This window comes from Tursiops truncatus, chromosome 8, assembly GCF_011762595.2.
Source record: "Tursiops truncatus isolate mTurTru1 chromosome 8, mTurTru1.mat.Y, whole genome shotgun sequence".
Lineage (NCBI taxonomy): Eukaryota > Metazoa > Chordata > Mammalia > Artiodactyla > Delphinidae > Tursiops > Tursiops truncatus.
In genome coordinates, this window is record NC_047041.1 from 55,550,342 (window position 1) to 55,569,584 (window position 19,243).

Below are 19,243 nucleotides of genomic sequence, written 5' to 3' on the forward strand. Positions count from 1 at the left end.
GAAATGTAAATTAAAATCATAATACAATACCACTATCCCACCAGAATGGCTAAAATTTTCAAAACAGATAATATCAAGTTTGGACAAGAATGTGGAGCAACTAAAAACCTCACACTGCTGATAGGGATGTAACTGGCACAAACACTTTGAAAAACTATTTAGCAGTATCTACTAAAGCTGAAAATAACCTATGACCCGGCACTTAATTCCACTCCTAAAGATATACCTAACAGAAATACATACACATATGTATTAATGGACATGTACACATAGAATTAATGAATAATGTGTATGAATCTCACAAATATGCTAAGCAAAAAAGCATATGCCATACAGAAGTTCAATAACAAGCAGAACTAATCTATGGCCAAGATAGTGGTGCTCTTTGGGAGGAGGTAGTAACTAGAGGGAGAACACAAGATAATGTTCTGCTTCTTGATCTGGTTAAATGATCCGTTCCCTTTGAAAAGTCATCAGGCTATTATTTGTGCCCTTTACTGTAATACGTGCTATCTCTCAATACAAAGTAATAAAACAAAAATTTTTTAAGACCCAATAATGGAAAAAATACAGCATCTTACAAAGAGACACCTACAGAAGTAAAACAAATAAAGATATCTCTTCACAATGTCATTTCGGGCCCTAAAGCCTAAAGAGCAGGAGTTGGAAGATTACAACCACCTGAAAAGACAGCCACTTACTACCCTATGTGTAAGATCACCTCTCAACAAAAGTATCAATATATGTGCTCTAAAATATGAATGAGTATAATTTCAACTTCTCAGCAGAAAAAGCATGAAATAACCACCCCTATCCAAAGTGAAAAAAAGAAAAACCTGGTGAATATATCTGAAGGGCCATATTGCATAAGGGGTGGGATGATTTGGGGGGCAGTTATTATATTAGTTATTCTTAAATACTTCATTCTAAAACTAAAAGCCTTTGGAAGGGAAGTAGTCTTTTGAAGTTGTTTCTTGTGGTTGAATAGATGGCCTGGGTTTCTGTTCTAAACCAATACAACGTTAATACAGTAGAGCCTATTGTCAATCCTCTCATTACAATGACCTTCCTTTATGCTTTTATAAAATAGCTGCCAGACAATGAGCAATCATTCCTGAGCTGGTCCTTTCAGATACAGATACAGTCTGCCACACATTCGAAGACTCTACTGCCCGATAATGTTATTATAAAAATCCATGGGACCTCCCTGGTGGCACAGTGGTTAAGAATCCGCCTGCCAATGCAGGGGACACGGGTTCGAGCCCTGGTCCGGGAAGATCCCACATGCCATGGAGCAACTAGGCCCATGCGCCACAACTACTGAGCCTGTGCTCTAGAGCCCGCAAGCCACAACTACTGAGCCCACATGCCACAACTACTGAAGCCCACACGCCTAGAGCCCGTGCTCCACATCAAGAGAAGCCACCACAATGAGAAGCCTGCTCACCGCAACTAGAAAAAGCCTGCACACAGCAACGAAGACCCAACACAGCCAAAACTTAAATAAATAAATAAAATTTTAAAAAATTATAATAAAAAAATTTTTTTTAATCCAGATGATTTTTATTTATATTTAACCTATACATATCAGCCCATTTTCTAGATGGAACAAATTATTCAAGTATACTAACATCATTTAGGGACCTGTATCTTATTCACTGCAAGTACAGTGGCAGAATATTAGGATATTTATAGCTTTGAAAAGTTTACCTCCAGGAGAATCTAAAATTATTATTTACTACCTGGGCAATTTCTCTAAAACACTGCTCAACTGATACTTATTTATTAAAGAAACACACATATATAGAAAATTTTCAAAACACAAACAAGTTATCACTATTTTTATCACTCAATAGCAAATGCATAGTCACAAGAAACATGACTAAGAATTCATAAAAGCTGTTCCAATTTTCCCAAAACATACAAGATAACTCTCAGGAATTGCATACTAAATTTATAAGTAGTAGTTATTCCTCAGCCCAATAAACTCTCTTCCCCCTCTCTCATTCACCTTTATTCATCCTTCATGTCTCAACTTAGAAATTGCTTACTGTTAAACACCTTTCCTAATCCCCCTCCTCAAACTGAGATAAATGATACTCCTACATGTTTCCATAGAATCCTGTTCTTCCCTGGTCCTATAAGTGCATGTGCCAATTATCTTAGACTCTCTCCAAATTATGTAATTGACCAGACAGAGGTTAGAAAATGATGATGAAGTTTAACACAAGGTAAGATAAGATGGCATAGCAAGAGGAGCCAACTCCCTCTCCCTCTCTCTCCCTCTCTCTCCCTCTCTCCCTCTCTCCCTCCCTCTCCCTCTCTCCCTCCCTCTCCCTCCCTCCCTCCCTCTCTCTCCCTCCCTCTCCCTCCCTCCCTCCCTCCCTCTCTCTCTCTCTCTCTCTCACACACACACACACACACACACACACACACACACAGATGAAATGTTAATTCATTCAGTCACAATTCAACTAGAACATATACTTGTTTGAGAATCCCTCAGGCCAGCAACTCATAAAAAGTATTTATATTGTTCACTTTTTTCCCAAAGATTTAAAAATACCTCAGGCAGTCACAAGTCCAACAGAAGTTTTGGTTCTGATAACTCTGTCACATGCTTTCCCTAAAAATACATGCTCTCCAACCCCCAGGCCATAGACTGGTTCCAGTCCGTGGCCTGTTAGAAACCAGGCCACAAAGCAGGAGATGAGCAGCGGGCAAGCAAGTGAAGCTTCATCTATATTTATAGCCGCTCCCCATTGCTCACATTACTGCCTGAGCCCCGCCTCCTGTCAGATCAGCAGCAGCATTACATTCTCATAGAACGCAAACCCTACTGTGAACTGCGCATGCGAGGGATCTAGGCTGCGCGCTCCTTATGAGAATCTAACGCCTGATGATCTGAGGTGGAGCTGAGGCGGTGATGCTAGCGCTGGGGAGCGGCTGCAGATACAGATTATCATTAGCAGAGAGATTTGACTGCACAGAGACCATAATAAATCAACTGCCTGCAGACTCATATCAAAACCCTGTCAGTGAATGGCAAGTGACAATTAAGCTGCATCTTATGGAGTAGACTGGACATAAGCAACACACATAAGCAACATTCGGGTGTCACTGTCTCCCATCACCCCCGATGGGACCATCTAGTTGCAGGAAGACAAGCTTAGGGCTCCCACTGATTCTGCATTATTGTGACTTGTATAATTATTTCATTATATATTACAATGTAATAATAATAGAAATAAAGTGCACAATAAATGTAATGCACTTGAATCATCCCAAAACCATCCCTCCACCCCTCCACCCCCACCGCCCAGTCCGTGGAAAAACTATCTTCCAAGAAACTGGTCTCTGGTGCCAAAAAGGTTGGGGACCGCTGCTCTAGAACTTTGTTTATTCACTTATAAGGCCCATCACTGATGTAATGGAGGCAGCACAGTGCTGTGAAAGAGCAGGGCTCTCGAGTTCTCAAACATCGGTTCTACCAGTCACCACCAGCTTTGCGACCTAGAGTAAATTCCTCAACCTCTCTGAACCCTGCTTTCCTTAACTATAAAACAGGAATATCTCCTACCTTGCAGCATTGCTATCAGGATGAGAAACAACATATACAATGCATCCAATAAACTACCTGAATCACAAGTGAATAGTTAATTGTTTATTAAAGAAACACACATACAGAGATATTTCAAAACACATACGAACTAGCTATCACTCTTCTTCCTGCCACCACGAGATTTTTAATTTTCTAATAAAAGTAAAAACTCCTTTTTTGTAAAAACAAAACTAAACTAAACTAAACTAATAACTAACTTTATAATTGTTAAAGATGGTGCATGTGGGTTCATTACACGATTCACCTCTACTTTTGTGTATGTACAAAATCCAATTGAGAGAATTTAGTTACTTCCATTCTTATTGCTTCAATTATTTTAGTTTAAATTAACCAATGGCCCTTCGATAATATTAAGGATCTAACTTCCCCCAGAACCAAAACAAAAAAGAAAAAAAAAGTTTAACAAATGGTTTGGAGGGTATGGTTAGCTGAAGCCAGAGATTAAAAAGTCAAATTATACATTCACCATTAATCGTTCTATGCTAAATATATCTGAGAAGAAATCAGGACTCTGACATATAATTTGGAGTCACATCTCTACCATCCAGCCTATCAACGGTGGATTATTCCAGTTACTGCAGTAGATACTTACTGGACTTCACTGTGCTAGGGACATTGGAAAATAGAAAAATGAGTAAGTTGTGGGTCCTTGTCCACTAGATGCTTCCAATTTTGTGTCACCTCCCAAAATCTCATCCTCATGCCACCCACCCCTTGACTATCACCTGCTGTCCCCCCAGGTCATTCCTCTGCTGCCCTGATCCTCAATTCCCTTACCCCTGTCTTTGTCATGCTTGCTGAGCACAATCTCAAACCACTCACTCCACTCCAGCCATACTAACTTCTTAGCCATTCCTTAAAAACTTCAAGTACACTCCTACCTTCATACTTTCCTGATTCTTGGCCTGAAACAGTCTTCCCCACTTAGATACACAGTATGTTCCCTCACTTTTTTCAGGTGTCTGCTCAGATGAGATCTTCTATGTGACTGCCATAGAAATTCATCAACCACCCCTGCCAGATACTCCATTATACTGCTTTATTTTACTCCATTATATTTATTACCATCTAACGTATTCCAATTTAGCATCAATTCTAACAAGCATTTTTCTTCCACTGTAAGATAAATTCTGACTTTAGAAATGTTAAAATGAATAAGGTCCTACACTCTTTGACCACCAGGTGGCAGTCATCAGGTGTCACTGTCTCTAAATGCACAACCTTAAAAATAGTTGTTCTTAGTATCAGTTCTTTCGAGCTAGGCCCACTGTTGGCACTACCTGTGCTCAGTCTGCCATTTAAAATGTATCTCTGCACTACAGTGTGCTCAGTCTGACATTTAAAATGTATCTCTTGATTTAAATTGAAACAAAAAATCCTATATAGGGAATTCCCTGGTGGTCCGGTAGTTAGGACTCTACACTTCCACTGCCGAGGGCGCAGGTTCAATCCCTGGTGGGGGAACTAAGATCCCACAAGCTGGGCGGTGAAGACAGCTTGATGAAGAGGAACGAGTAGTAGAGACTTGAAGATGGAAGGTCTGGACCTGGGGTTCTGGTCCCTCGGTTGTGTGACTCTGCAAAAACCACTGAGTCTCTCTGGATGTCAGTTTCTTAAGATCTACCCCCTCTACCTTACAAGTTGTTCTAAGGATCAAAATGAGACAACATATGTAAAAGGATTCTGTAAATATAACACATCACTGATATCCATTTATTCATCTGACAAATATTCACTGAGCATCTGCAATATTCTAGACTCTAAGGTTTCAGAGGAGAACAAGACTGGCAAGGTTCCTGCTCTCATAAAACTTGCATTCTTGTAGGTGGGAGACAGATAATAAACAGATAAATGGACAAGAATTTCCAACAGTGACAAATGCTCTAAAAAAACACAAAACAGGGTGATGTAAAAAAGAGTGGAAAGGGCATTACTTTAGATAGAATAGTCATAGAAGGCCTGGCTGAAGTGACATAGCTCAGACTTCAAAGGAGTATTCAGCCAAGTGAAGAAGAGGGGAAACAGGTGCTGCGGCATAAGGAACAAGACAAGTTTGGCACTGGAAAAATGAGGTAAGCCTGGAACACAATGAGTGAGGAAAACTGTTAGCAGATGAGGTTGAAAAGGTGGACAGGGGCCAAATCCAGGATGGTCTTGGACTGTTAAAAGGATATTATCAGTACCAAAAATCTCTTCTTTTTATCAACATGGCCGAATAAATTGAGCCATTTATGCAAATATCTAGTGTACCCATTATCAAAAGTAGGACATTTCCAACTTTCTAACTGAGCAATGCTATCGCCAAAAAACAAGTGGAAGGAGCCTATGCAATGGCCCTAGACATAAAATTCTTAACAACAACATACAAAGGTATCATTTTTTATGATGTTTGGTAAGTCAAACAGTCAAAAACCTCGACAGGGGACTTCCCTGGTGGCGCAGTGGTTAAGAATCCACCTGCCAATGCAGGGGACACGGGTCCAAGCCCTGGTCCGGGAAGATCCCACATGCCGCGGAGCAACTAAGCCCGTGCGCCACAACTACTGAGCCTGCGCTCTAGAGCCCATGAGCCACAACTACTGAGCTCATGTGCCACAACTACTGAAGCCCCCGTGCCTAGAGCCCGTGCTCTGCAACAAAGAGAAGCTACCGGGATGAGAAGCCAACACACCGCAACAAAGAGTAGCCCCTGCTCACCGCAACTAGAGAAAGCCGGTGTGCAGCAACGAACACCCAACACAGCCAAAAATAAAATTAATTAATTAATTATTTTTTCAAAACCTCAATAGTAATAGAAGTGACAAAATTATAGAATGATTTTTAAAAAAACACACAAGTTTTTAACAGAAAAAATATCATTTCATTCAGCAAATATTTATCAAGCACCTACTTTGTGCCAGGCATGCTCTAAGCACTAGAGATACAACAATGAACAAATCAATGAAGATTTAAGCAATAACTGAGCAGAAGATTTAACTGTAGAATTATCATAACACCAAAACTGAACTTCAACTTTTTTTTTTTTCTTTTTTTTTTTTTGCAGTACACGGGCCTCTCACTGTTGTGACCTCTCCCGTTGCGGAGCACAGGCTCCGGACGTGCAGGCTCAGAGGCCATGGCTCACGGGTGCAGCCGCTCCGCGGCATGTGGGATCTTCCCAGACCAGGGCATGAACCCGTGTCCCCTGCATTGGCAGGCGGACTCTCAACCACTGCGCCACCAGGGAAGCCCCAACTTATTTTATGTCTCAGCATTTTCTAAAATAGGAGTTATAGGCTTAGTCATATGTACCTGTCAAAAAGCCAACTTACCAAGGAATTCTTAATCACTTCACTCCTATAAAATTCTGGAAAAGAAGAAAAAGAACAATAAGTGACATGGAAGAAAATAAGCTCACTAACTCTTAATCCAACGAATTTTTTAACATATGCTCTAGTAAAAACACTTAAAACATTTTCAAGGGATCTATTCTCTACATATATTTATCTGCAAAAATTTAAATTAAAATAGAAATAATGATTAAATAAAAGGTTTTTTAAACTGAAGGATAGTTGATTTACAATGTTGTGTTAGTTTCCGGTATATAGCGAAGTGATTCAGTTGTACATATATATACATATTCTTTTTCATATTCTTTTCCCATTATGGTTTATTATAGGATATTGAATATAGTTCCCTGTGCTACACACAGTAGGACCTTCTTGTTTTAAATTAAATGTTTTAAAGGGAAAAAAACATTAGTAAAGAAAGGTCAAAATCTGTTAAGATTTAATTTAGTGATTTTTCCCTTACTGGCTCCTTTTACCCCAGATTCTAAGGTAAGCCCTTAAAAACTCAGAGTTCATTCTCCCTTACCAACTGCCATTGTCTACAGCCAATTCTATACTCTCTGTTTTTCTCAAACATCTCCAATAATTATCCATTGTAGTACTGTGGAAAGAACACTCATCTAGCAACCAGGGAACCTAAGTTCTAGTTCTACTTGTCATTAACATTCTGCTTCTCATTTCCTTGAGCCCATTTCTTCATTAGACAATTCTGACAATCAGACTAATAATCAAGGTCCTCTAAGCACTAAACTTTCATGATTCTACAAACCGTCATTAACGTTGTAAATGTTACAAAACCTGAAGATACAATCAAAAGAGAGACTGTATCAGAGGTTCAGACAGACATTCTTTTTTTTTTTTTTACATCTTTATTGGAGTATAATTGCTTTACAATGGTGTGTTAGTTTCTGCTGTATAACAAAGTGAATCAATTATACATATACATATGTTCCCATATCTCTTCCCTCTTGCATCTCCCTCCCTCCCACCCTCCCTATCCCACCTCTCTAGGTGGTCACAAAGCACCGAGCTGATCTCCCTGTGCTATGCGGCTGCTTCCCACTAGCTAGCTATTTTACGTTTGGTAGTGTGTATATGTCCATGCCACTCTCTCGCTTTGTCACAGCTTACACTTCCCCCTCCCCATATCCCCAAGTCCATTCTCTAGTAGGTCTGTGTCTTTATTCCTGTTTTACCCCTAGGTTCTTCCTGACATTTTTTTTCCTTAAATTCCATATATATGTGTTAGCATACGGTATTTGTCTTTCTCTTTCTGACTTACTTCACTCTGTATGAAAGACTCTAGGTCCATTCACCTCATTACAAATAGCTCAATTTCGTTTCGTTTTATGGCTGAGTAATATTTCATTGTATATATGTGCCACATCTTCTTTATCCATTCATCCAATGATGGACACTTAAGTTGTTTCCGTCTCCTGGCTATTGTAAATAGAGGTGCAATGAACATTTTGGTACATGACGCTTTTTGAATTATGGTTTTCTCAGGGTATATGCCCAGTTGTGGGATTGCTGGGTCATATGGTAGTTCTATTTGTAGTTTTTTAAGGAACCTCCACAGTGGCTGTACCAATTCACATTCCCACCAGCAGTGCAAGAGTGTTCCCTTTTCTCCTCACCCTCTCCAACATTTATTGTTTCTAGATTTTTTGATGTTGGCCATTCTAACTGGTGTGAGATGATATCTCATTGTAGTTTTGATTTGCATTTCTCTAATGATTAATGATGTTGAGCATTCTTTCATGTGTTTGTTGCCAGTCTGTATATCTTCTTTGGAGAAATGTCTATTTAGGTCTTCTGCCCATTTTTGGATTGGGTTGTTTGTTGTTTTGTTATTGAGCTGCATGAGCTGCTTATAAATTTTGGAGATTAATCCTTTGTCGGTTGCTTCATTTTCAAATATTTTCTCCCATTCTGAGGGTTGTCTTTTGGTCTTGTTTATGGTTTCCTTTGCTGTGCAAAAGCTTTGAAGTTTCATTAGGTCCCATTTGTTTAATTTTGTTTTTATTTCCATTTCTCTGGGAGGTGGGTCAGAAAGGATCTTGCTGTGATTTATGTCATAGAGTGTTCTGTCTATGTTTTCCTCTAAGAGTTTGATAGTGTCTGGCCTTACATTTAGGTCTTTAATGCATTTTGAGTTTATTTTTGAGTATGGTGTTAGGGAGTGATCTAATCGCATACTTTTACATCTACCTGTCCAGTTTTCCCAGCACCACTTATTGAAGAGGCTGTCCTTTCTCCACTGTACATTCCTGCCTCCTTTATCAAAGATAAGGTGACCATATGTGCGTGGGTTTATCTCTGGGCTTTCTATCCTGTTCCATTGCCATGTTCTTGGATTGGAAGAATCAACATTGTGAAAATGACTATACTACCCAAAGCAATCTACAGATTCAATGCAATCCCTATCAAACTACCACTGGCATTTTTCACAGAATTAGAACAAAAAATTTCACAATTTGTATGGAAACACAAAAGACCCTGAATAGCCAAAGCAATCTTGAGAACGAAAAACGGAGCTGGAGGAATCAGGCTCCCTGACTTCAGACTATACTACAAAGCTACAGTAATCAAGACAGTGTGGTACTGGCACAAAAACAGACAGACATTCTTAACAACCCTCCAACATTCCCTCTGCTGACCCTGCCGAAGTCACTTCCGTGGTGCTCTGTCAATGCAGAGCCTACAAGGACCCTGTATCCTTATGTTGCTATAGGGAAATATTTTCCAAGGGTGATGTACATACCACTGATATATGAGACCATTTTAGGTGATACATGAACAAACTTTATTTTTTTCTAACATATTGAAATGTATGTCTCATCTATCCAATCCCTAATTGTAAGCTCCATGAGGGCAGTAACATTTGATTTTGTGTAACTGCTGTCTCCTCAGCATGTAAAGCTATTCCTGGCACAGGGTAGGCACTCAATAAAGTTTTTCTTGAATCAACAACTTCATAGATTATGCTTAGACATGAGTTTAGACATACTGAACTTTTAAAAATATGTTAAGTATGTAGCATTATAGATGAAACTCGAAGACAGTGAAACTTGTTGAAGTAGTCCACAGGACTGAAGTTTGGGAACCATCAAGCAGTAAAGGAAAAGTGGGCCTGGATATAAAATTCTTAGGGGCAAGCTCTTTTGGTTAAAATGTTTCTTTCCAAAACATACCATCTACACTACTTTATGCTTATCTTCCCTTAAAAAATTAATAATAATAAGGATAATCATTCTATTTTGTGGTGAGATAGTCACAATGAGTGAAAAAAACAGGTTCTATGAGAGATTTTACAACAGGATCAAAAGTTTTACAATTATGTTTACAACATTTATTTTAGGTGATAGGGTTGGGCTGCTTACTTTTATTTTTTGCTTGGCAGTTTTCTAATTTTTCTATTTTGCACAATTATTTTAATTAAGAGAAGGGATAATTCTAATTGTTTTTAAAAGGAAACTTCTATTGATGAACATTTAAGTTACTGCTAATTTTTGGATATTTCAAGTAATATTATAAATAATCTTTGAAAGATATATACCCTAAGACACTTGAATCTATAAGATAAACTTTTAGAGGTAAAATTGCAAGATAAAAGGAAAAATACAGTTTGAATTTGACAGATATTGCCAAACTGTTCTCTAAAAATGTTGTACCATTTTACAACCCCACTTAACACTAGGCAACCCTAAGTATTATTCTTTTCATTTTTTCCCAAATGGTTCACCAATGCCGATCATAAATTGACTACATAAATGTACATATGTATGTATGTGTATATATATATATATGTTCTTTTTTTAATATGCATACATATACTCTAATTTATATGTACCAAATATGTTATTAGAAAAAAATAAGACTGTGCTAAAAATGTGTTGTTTGTTATTACAAGGTACTTTCACTTAATACATTTTTGTATTTAATACACTTTTGTATTGTCTGAATTTGCTGCAAGTAGGTAACACTTATAAAATCAGTGAAAAAAAATTAAGATATTCCTCTTTCCTTGTGAGAGAGAATTCCTCAGCTTAATCTATAAAGTGTCTAAATTAAACAGTCCCCAAAATATGCATCTCCAGCTCTAAGAAGATGAACAGCATCATTATTTCTTCCAAAACTTTGCTGATTAACTGTATATATAAATGAAACTAAACAATTTGCCTTCTCCATTAGATCCTCAAAATGGACTTGCTAATTTAAATAGAGAGAGGTCAACAAAGGAGCCATACAGTTTGGAAAGGAATCACTGAGTCTGAGGTAATTTCTAAAGTGTTAAATGTGGGCCTACACTGTCTATCACTCTGTTACATTTACATTATTGTCAATGAAATTAGCAGCATGGCGCACAACAGAATAGAGAATTTAGGAAAATTTAGAGTAAAAAAATAGTTCGGTCCCCCAGTGTACCATGTGTAAGCTTGACCCTGGACAAGTCAATTAACTTTTCTGGGCCATAGTTTCTTCACCTTTCAAAGGAGAATGACACCTAGAAAATAACAGGGCTGTTATGAGGCTCAAATGAAATAATGAATACTTTATAAGCTATAATTTTTATTAATACAATTCTATGAATTTTTATTAACTCAACTTGAGCAGAACTATTAGACATGTAAATTTTCAAAAAGAATGTAAATTTTCAAAAAGATATCATCCAAGACTAGCTCTACATGACAGGGTCTATTAGATACAAATGCTTCTCTATCCATGCTAAGACCTAAACAAACAAAGCAAGGAGAGATTGCAGAACATGGTTCCAATGGCATGTTTTGGCTGTTGTACAGCATTCCATTTATTCAACAAATGCTTTTTTAGTATCTCAACCTCACTCATAATAGAAGAAATACAAACTTTAACTCTACTATGAAACTATTTTTCACCTATCAGATTGGCAAAATTTCAGAAGTCTGACTGCACAGTCTGTTGGTCAGGCTGTGGGAAAAAGGGTACCTGTACCTAGCAAGTGGGAATGTCAACAACGGCAGTTTTACAATATCTACCAGAACTCTAAGTACACATTCTCTTTGCACTTCCACTCTTTGGAATTTACCCTATAGCCATACTAGCACTCATACAAAATAATGTATACCAATGAAATTGTTCACTGCAGTACTGTGTGTATAGCAAAAGCCTGGAACAACCTAAATGTCTACCAATAGGAGCCAATTAAATAAATTATGGTACATCTGTTCAATGCAAAACTAAAAAGAAACAAAAGAAAATTAGAGAAGCTCTCTACGAAATAATATGGAAAAACATCTAAATTATATTAAGTAAAAAATACAAGGCACAGGGCTTCCCTGGTGGCGCAGGGGTTGAGAGTCCGCGTGCTAATGCAGGGGACACGGGTTCGTGCCCCAGTCCGGGAAGATCCCACATGCCGTGGAGCGGCTAGGCCCGAGAGCCATGGCCGCTGAGCCTGCGCGTCCGGAGCCTGTGCTCCGCAACGGGAGAGGCCACAACAGTGAGAGGCCCGCGTACCGCAAAAAAATAAAATAATACAAGGCACAGATACATATATATATATATATATATATATATATATATATATATATCAAATTTGGTACTATTTTTACTTGCATTTGCATAAGGAATCTCAGTAAAGGTAAACAACGGTGGGGTGAAAAACTAGGGAGATGGGTCAGGTGAAAGGAAGATTTTAATATAAACCTTTACATATATTTTGAACTATGTACGGCATTAGCTAGTCAAAAAGTTAAATGAAAATATTTGGGGGCTTACTTTGTGCCAAGCATTGTTCCAAGTACTGGAAATAATGTAGTGAACAAAACTGACCTAAAAATTTCTGCCCATATGGAGCTTACATTCTAGTGAAGAGGACACGCATTAGCCAAATAATTAAACATACAGTTATGTCAGACAATCGGGAGTACTGTGGAGAAAAATAAAGCACAAAAGACAGAGAGGAGAATAGTCACAATTTTAAAAAGGGGTTAGTCAGTGATCAAGGAGAGTTTCTCTGAGAAAACATTTGGATTTAAGACCTGAAAGAAGGCAGAGGAGCTAGTCATGTGGCTATCAGGAGGAAAGAGTGCCCAGGCCAAAGAAACAGCCAGTGCAGAGGCCTTTAAACTGAAGTCAACTTGATGAATTCAAGGAACAGCAACAAGGGCAGTTGGGTGGGAACAGAGACAGCTAGAAGAGTAGAAGGAGGTCACAGACGGCCATATGATGAAAGGCCTAGGAAACCAAAAGAACTTTAGCTTTTACTCTGAATGAAATGAGAAGCCACTGGAGGGTTTTGAGGGGAGGAATAACATGACCTCACTTTGATTTTAATAGGATCTAGGTTGAGATCACACTAGAAAGAGTGAGTGGGCAGGCAGACCTGTTAGAAGTCTACTTCAACAAATTCAGGCAAGAGATGATAGTGGTTGGAGGTAGTAAGAAGGGAAAAGATTATGGATACAATTTGGTAGTAAGAACCAAAAGCATTTGCTGAAAGATGGAATGTGGAATATAAAAGAGGACAATCCAGGATGATTCCAAGGTTTTTGGCCAAGGAAATAGAAGGACAGAGTTGTCATTTTCTGATAAAAGGACGAATACAGGAGGTAGATCAGAGCTGGAACATCAGAATCTCAGTGCTGAATATATCAAGTTTAAGGTATCTACCAGACTCCAAATGGAGATGTAGAGTAGGCAATTGAATACAGGAGCATGAGTTCAGGGGGGAGGCTGAAGCTAAAGATATACATTTGTGAGTTGTTAGGGTGATAAGTGATATTTAAAACTATGAGACATTCATGAGATCACCAAATTGGATTATACAGAGGTTGTCTTCTAATGTATTCAAAATAACTGGTTGGTATTCCAGGAAAGGACAGGCGCTCACATTTCATGGGTGAGAAAATAACTGTGGCTGAAGAACAAACTTGATTTTACACAACTTCCAAGTTTAAGAGGGAACCAGGATTAGAACATAGCTCCTCATCCATTAACACAAGGCTTTGTTCTCTGGGAATGTAATAAATGGTGCTCGATTTGAACTACCTGAAAAACAGACCATCTCCTAAGAGATGGATTTAAAAAATTGTCAAAAATCAAAAAAACTCACACGTAACTTCTTACGCTGTCCTGTGAATTCAGCTGAAATAAAAGAATAACTTAGAAATCAGCATTTCAGATATTCTTCTAATTAAAAAAAAAACCTTCTTTTGAAACTGAGAAATGATGCCACTAGACAGGTGGTACAGGTGGCTTTGTAAGAAAAGCCCAGAGGCCTTCCATCGTGGTCATCCTACACCAAGGGCCACATAATGATCATGCAATGAATATTCATGTTTATCATCACAGGTCCAAGAACATAAGGTGGTATTAATTAGTTTACTAAGGAAAGAGCTTCCTGGCTCCTCCTATGGTAGTTAAAAGTTATAGAGCATAACATGTGGGCCCAAAAAGAAGACATAATAGACTTCATTCAACCATGACATTTTGGAGCAGTAGGAAGTCTCAGAAGTCATCAGTCCTCTCATTTTAGAGCTAAATTAGCTAACGGCACGCAAGAGGAACTAAATGCCCTAGCCAAACGGCTTGCCGGTTAGTGACAGACTCAATACCACTACTAGACACGGGACTTCCCTGTGCTCTGAAACCAACAATTCCCTGTGTTAACAATCATTTTATTGAAATAACTTCAAGAAACAGTCCTTAATAACTTCTAAGCTCAAGAAATAAACAGAGCTAGAGAAGAAGACAAAAAAAAAAAACAAACAGGAACAAAAAAAAATCACTTTGCTTTCATCGTATCTCTTAGACAAGTTTTTTTCCCTTTTTTTATATTTTTATTTATTTTGGCTGCGCAGGGTCTTAGTTGTGGCATGCGGGATCTTTGTTGCCGCATGCGGACTTCTTAATTGCAGCATGCATGCAGGATCTAGTTCCCCAACCAGGGATCAAACCCGGGCCCCCTGCATTGGGAGAATGGAGTCTCACCCACTGGACCACCAGGGAAGTCCCCTCTTAGACAAGTTTTCAACATCATGGTCATCAACCAGTCCCATGACTACTCTTTTTGGAAACTACGATTATGCTTGTTAACATTACAATTCCAATAATAATTGCTATCATTTACCAAATACCTAAAATGTACCAAGTTCAATATTAGTAACTATTATCAGAGATAACAATGGAGCAAGAAAGTACTCTGGCACTGTCATATATTACTAGTGATAAAACCAATTAGTGAGCAGCAGACCAAACGCATTAAGATCTGCAAAAATGCTTACACCCTTCGGACAAATAGTGACCAAACTTTCATTTTTCTTCTGGACACATAGGAAGACAACATTTCTCAGTCCCCTGTTCATCTAAAAAGGATGATGCAACTGATATACAGCTAATGGAATGTTGTGGAATTCATGTGGACCATTTCCATTAAAAAAATCTCCCTCGGGCTTCCCTGGTGGCACAGTGGTTGAGAGCCCACCTGCCGATGCAGGGGACACGGGTTCGTGCCCTGGTCCGGGAAGATCCCACGTGCCGCGGAGCGGCTGGGCCCGTGAGCCATGGCCGCTAAGCCTGCGCGTCCAGAGCCTGTGCTCCGCAACGGGAGAGGCCACAACAGTGAGAGGCCCGCGTACCGCAAAAAAAAAAAAAAAAAATCTCCCTCAAATAATCCCTTGCTCTTGCCATACCAGAAGCATCATTCCAAAATAGAAGGAGCCTGGATACCTGAGTCACCACTTAGAAGACAGCTGCCAAGCCAATATCTGATAAAGAACACCTACATTAAAACAGATAGCTAGTGGGAAGCAGCCGCATAGCACAGGACATCAGCTCTGTGCTTTGTGGCCACCTAGAGGGGTGGGATAGGGAGGGTGGGAGGGAGACACAAGAGGGAAGAGATATGGGGATATATGTATACATATAGCTGATTCACTTTGTTATACAGCAGAAACTAACAAAACATTGTAAAGCAATTATACTCCAATAAAGATGTTAAAAAATAAATAAATTAGATAATATGTTTAAATGCTAATAAATAAATAAATATTTGTCTGCTTCTGCAAACCACATTATGCCTTCCAGTGAAAACTGAAAAGCAAATAAATTAAAGAATTGATTACACTTGTGAAAAGCCTGCTTTCTAGCTATCGTTCGCTGCTCAAGAACTGGGAGACTTTAGATTTAAGTCTAGATTTCCTTACTTCTTAATAAATACTTATAACTATTATTGGGAAAAAGAACACCTACATTGAACTTAGTGTTTAAGAAATTTATTATGTCAGGTCACTGAGAGACTCGTGGTACTTGTTATAGTAGCTAGTGTTACTCATTCAGATTAATACAATTGTTTTAAAAATATGCAATGGTTAGAATCAAAAATAAGAATGAAATAAAACTATGTAAAAATGGTGGAATTTAGAGTCCTTTTTTTTTACCCTTCAAAATACTTTAATGCCACTTGTATATGAAGGGGGGGGTTCTACTCTATATAATTTCTGATTAAATTTTTAAATTAGCATATACTGGTATTGAAATTAAAAAAAGAAAAAAGTTGTTAAACAACTACTGCTTTAATAACAATTTTTAAAATTAAAACCAAAAACATAAAATGTCATTTGAATTTTTCATCTTTGCCACAGGATAGGATTCAAATAAGTCCTTAGTACCTCTTTTTAAAATAACGCCATCTGGGACTTCCCTGGCGATCCAGTGGTTAAGACTCTGCGCTTCTAATGCAGGGGGCACGGGTTCAATCCCTGATCGGGGAATTAAGATACCACATGCCGTGCAGCGCGGCCAAAAAAAAGAAAAAAATTAAAATAATGCCACCTTTTATTAATATAAATAGACCTTTACTCACATGTTACCAAGTGTTATCACCTTATCTCAGTTGATCCGCATAAAAATCTGTCTTGCCTGACTTCTTAAGACCTCATTATCTCCACTTTACAAATGGGAAAAGTGAGGCTAAAAAAGCCATGATCTCTGTCCAAAAAACACATAACTAGCATATAGCTATTTTAGTGTATAGTATACAGCTAGTATACACTTATATACTAGCTGAAATAGCTAGCACTAGTATCAATGTAGTTTCAATCCTAACCCAATACTCCTGTCCTTATACCATGCTTCCTCTCTTACAGCAACCAACACAGGTCAACTGATTATACCAAAGTGCCTTTCATCCAATATGTATTCAAAAGATGCTTGTGATTTTGATTCAAATATCTGATGTACTCTTAGAATTATCACTTATGGAAGAATCCACATTTCAATGTGGAACTGAATTCAAAGAAACCATGTCATTCTTCTAAAAATGACCCCATATACACAGAGTAGTACAGATATGAGAAGATATGAACTAGGTCCAAATTTTACCATAATAGTAAAGGAATGAATTATATTTTAAAGAAAAGCAAATTAGTGCTGGATACTGGACTCAAATAACCTATTTTTTTTTTTTTTAAAGATTTTTTTGATGTGGACCATTTACAAAGTCTTTATTGAATTTGGTACAATATTGTTTCCATTTTACGTTTTGGTTTTTTGGCCGGGCAGCATGTGGGATCTTAGCTCCCCCACCAGCAATCGAACCCACACCCCCCTGCATTGGAAGGCAAAGTCTTAACTACTGGACTGCCAGGGAAGTCCCTCAAATAACCTTTTTTTAATAAATTAAAATAATTTTTTTAAGTTTTAGTTATTTTATTTATTTATTTATTTTCTGGTTGAGCCAGGTCTTAGTTGTGGCTTGCCAGCTACTTGGTTGTGGCATGCGAACTCTTAGTTGTGGCATGCATGTGGGATCTAGTTCCCTGACCAGGGATCAAACCCGGGCCCCCTGCATTGGGAACACAGAGTCTTATCCACTGCGCCACCAGGGAAGTCCCATCAAATAGCCTATTTTAAATGACAGCTACTGGAATACAGATATTAAACATCAACATTCATAAAGGAATAATAAATTTATCAATGTAAGTCTCAGTTATCTGAAAGAACTATCCAAAAGACATGTTTCTTCAATATGTATAACAACTGCTCATGAAATATTTTCAGACAGCATGACAACTTAGCTTTCTAATAAGCAATACTAGCAAGAGGCACTGAGAATCATTTGTGTTACAAAAGAATAAAAATGAGATGCAACGATCTGTGGGTGGCAAGTGCAGATTCCCTTACCTTTGTATACCTTTTCAGTGTTACACAAGTGAAGTGTGAAGTAGGTATCTAGGAGTTGATGGCCATTCCTATTAACAATGTTCCGGGCAGCGATGTTCCGAAGATGTCTAAGACGTCGCTGAAAAATAATCACAAAAAAGGAAGAGTATTCAGCTTTTTCCTCCTATAAAGCTTTCTGAAAGTTACAATTCAAACATAAAATACAGTAAGTTGTCCCAGTCGTTTATTTGTTGAGCCAGCAACCTTAACCCAGTCTCTTATTTATGTCTCAGCATCTCTTCTGTCAAATAGGAACTATTCCTGCCCTATATCATTTCCAAGGTTGTTGGGAGCATGAAATAACAGATATGAAACATTCTTGAAAAGCATAAATGTTATATCAATGCTATATATCTGTAGAATAGCGTTAGTATTTCCTGGAACATAAACTAAGTATAATAGTAATTTGCTTCTTTCCCTTCGGAAGGATGCTTGTAGACATGCAAAGTCCACCTCATACCAACAGAAAATCAGCCATTATTACATACATACACCTCTGTTGCTAGCTCAGTCTGACGCCAGATCATCTATTACAACCAGGAAAAGAAGCCAAAGCCAAAAAATAAAAGCAATAACTCACTGTTCACTCCATCCAGCCAGTAACCCAACTGCTGCCAGCTTAAATTCTCACTTGACCAGCAGTTAACCAGCCCCTATTTCCTAATCAGGCCTCCTTCCCAACAATTTCTCCAACTAGGATGCATGAATCACTTGGAGTCACAAGTGTTGGAAAGGCAAAGCTCCATAAACAACAGTAGAAATCAACCAAAATATAAGATAACTTAGGGCACAGCCAAATCACCTCATATCAAAGAGAGAAAACGTTGGCAATGCTGAAGTCTAAGCACAACAGATTCATTCTCAAAAGCTAGTTCCCTGTGTCAGATCATTATTTTCAGAGACTTAAAAATAGAAACCATAGGCTCAGTTTTAAATATGCTTAAAGCTCTCCCTTCAGGCTGAAAGCCCACTTTGCTAAGTCCATCTTTAATTACATGTGCAGTCAGCCAGAAAAGTTCAGTTCTTCCCTTCCATACACATACCAACCCAATCATTTCTCCCAATCTAGAGATTAAGATTCTTTGAC

General features: G+C 38.3%; 1 protein-coding gene across 7 annotated transcripts in view; it reads right to left on the minus strand.

Moving 5' to 3' along the window:
- LOC101316208 (diacylglycerol O-acyltransferase 2) overlaps window positions 1-19,243 on the minus strand; it is a 364,872-nt gene that overhangs the window by 275,160 nt on the left and 70,469 nt on the right. For all 7 annotated transcript variants that reach the window (XM_073808430.1, XM_073808431.1, XM_073808432.1 and 4 more), the window contains 2 exons: window positions 18,118-18,235; window positions 6,934-6,968 (listed from right to left, as the gene is read on the minus strand). In XM_073808430.1, the coding sequence (XP_073664531.1) occupies window positions 6,934-6,968; window positions 18,118-18,235 (153 nt within the window). The remainder of the gene's footprint in view (window positions 1-6,933; window positions 6,969-18,117; window positions 18,236-19,243) is intronic.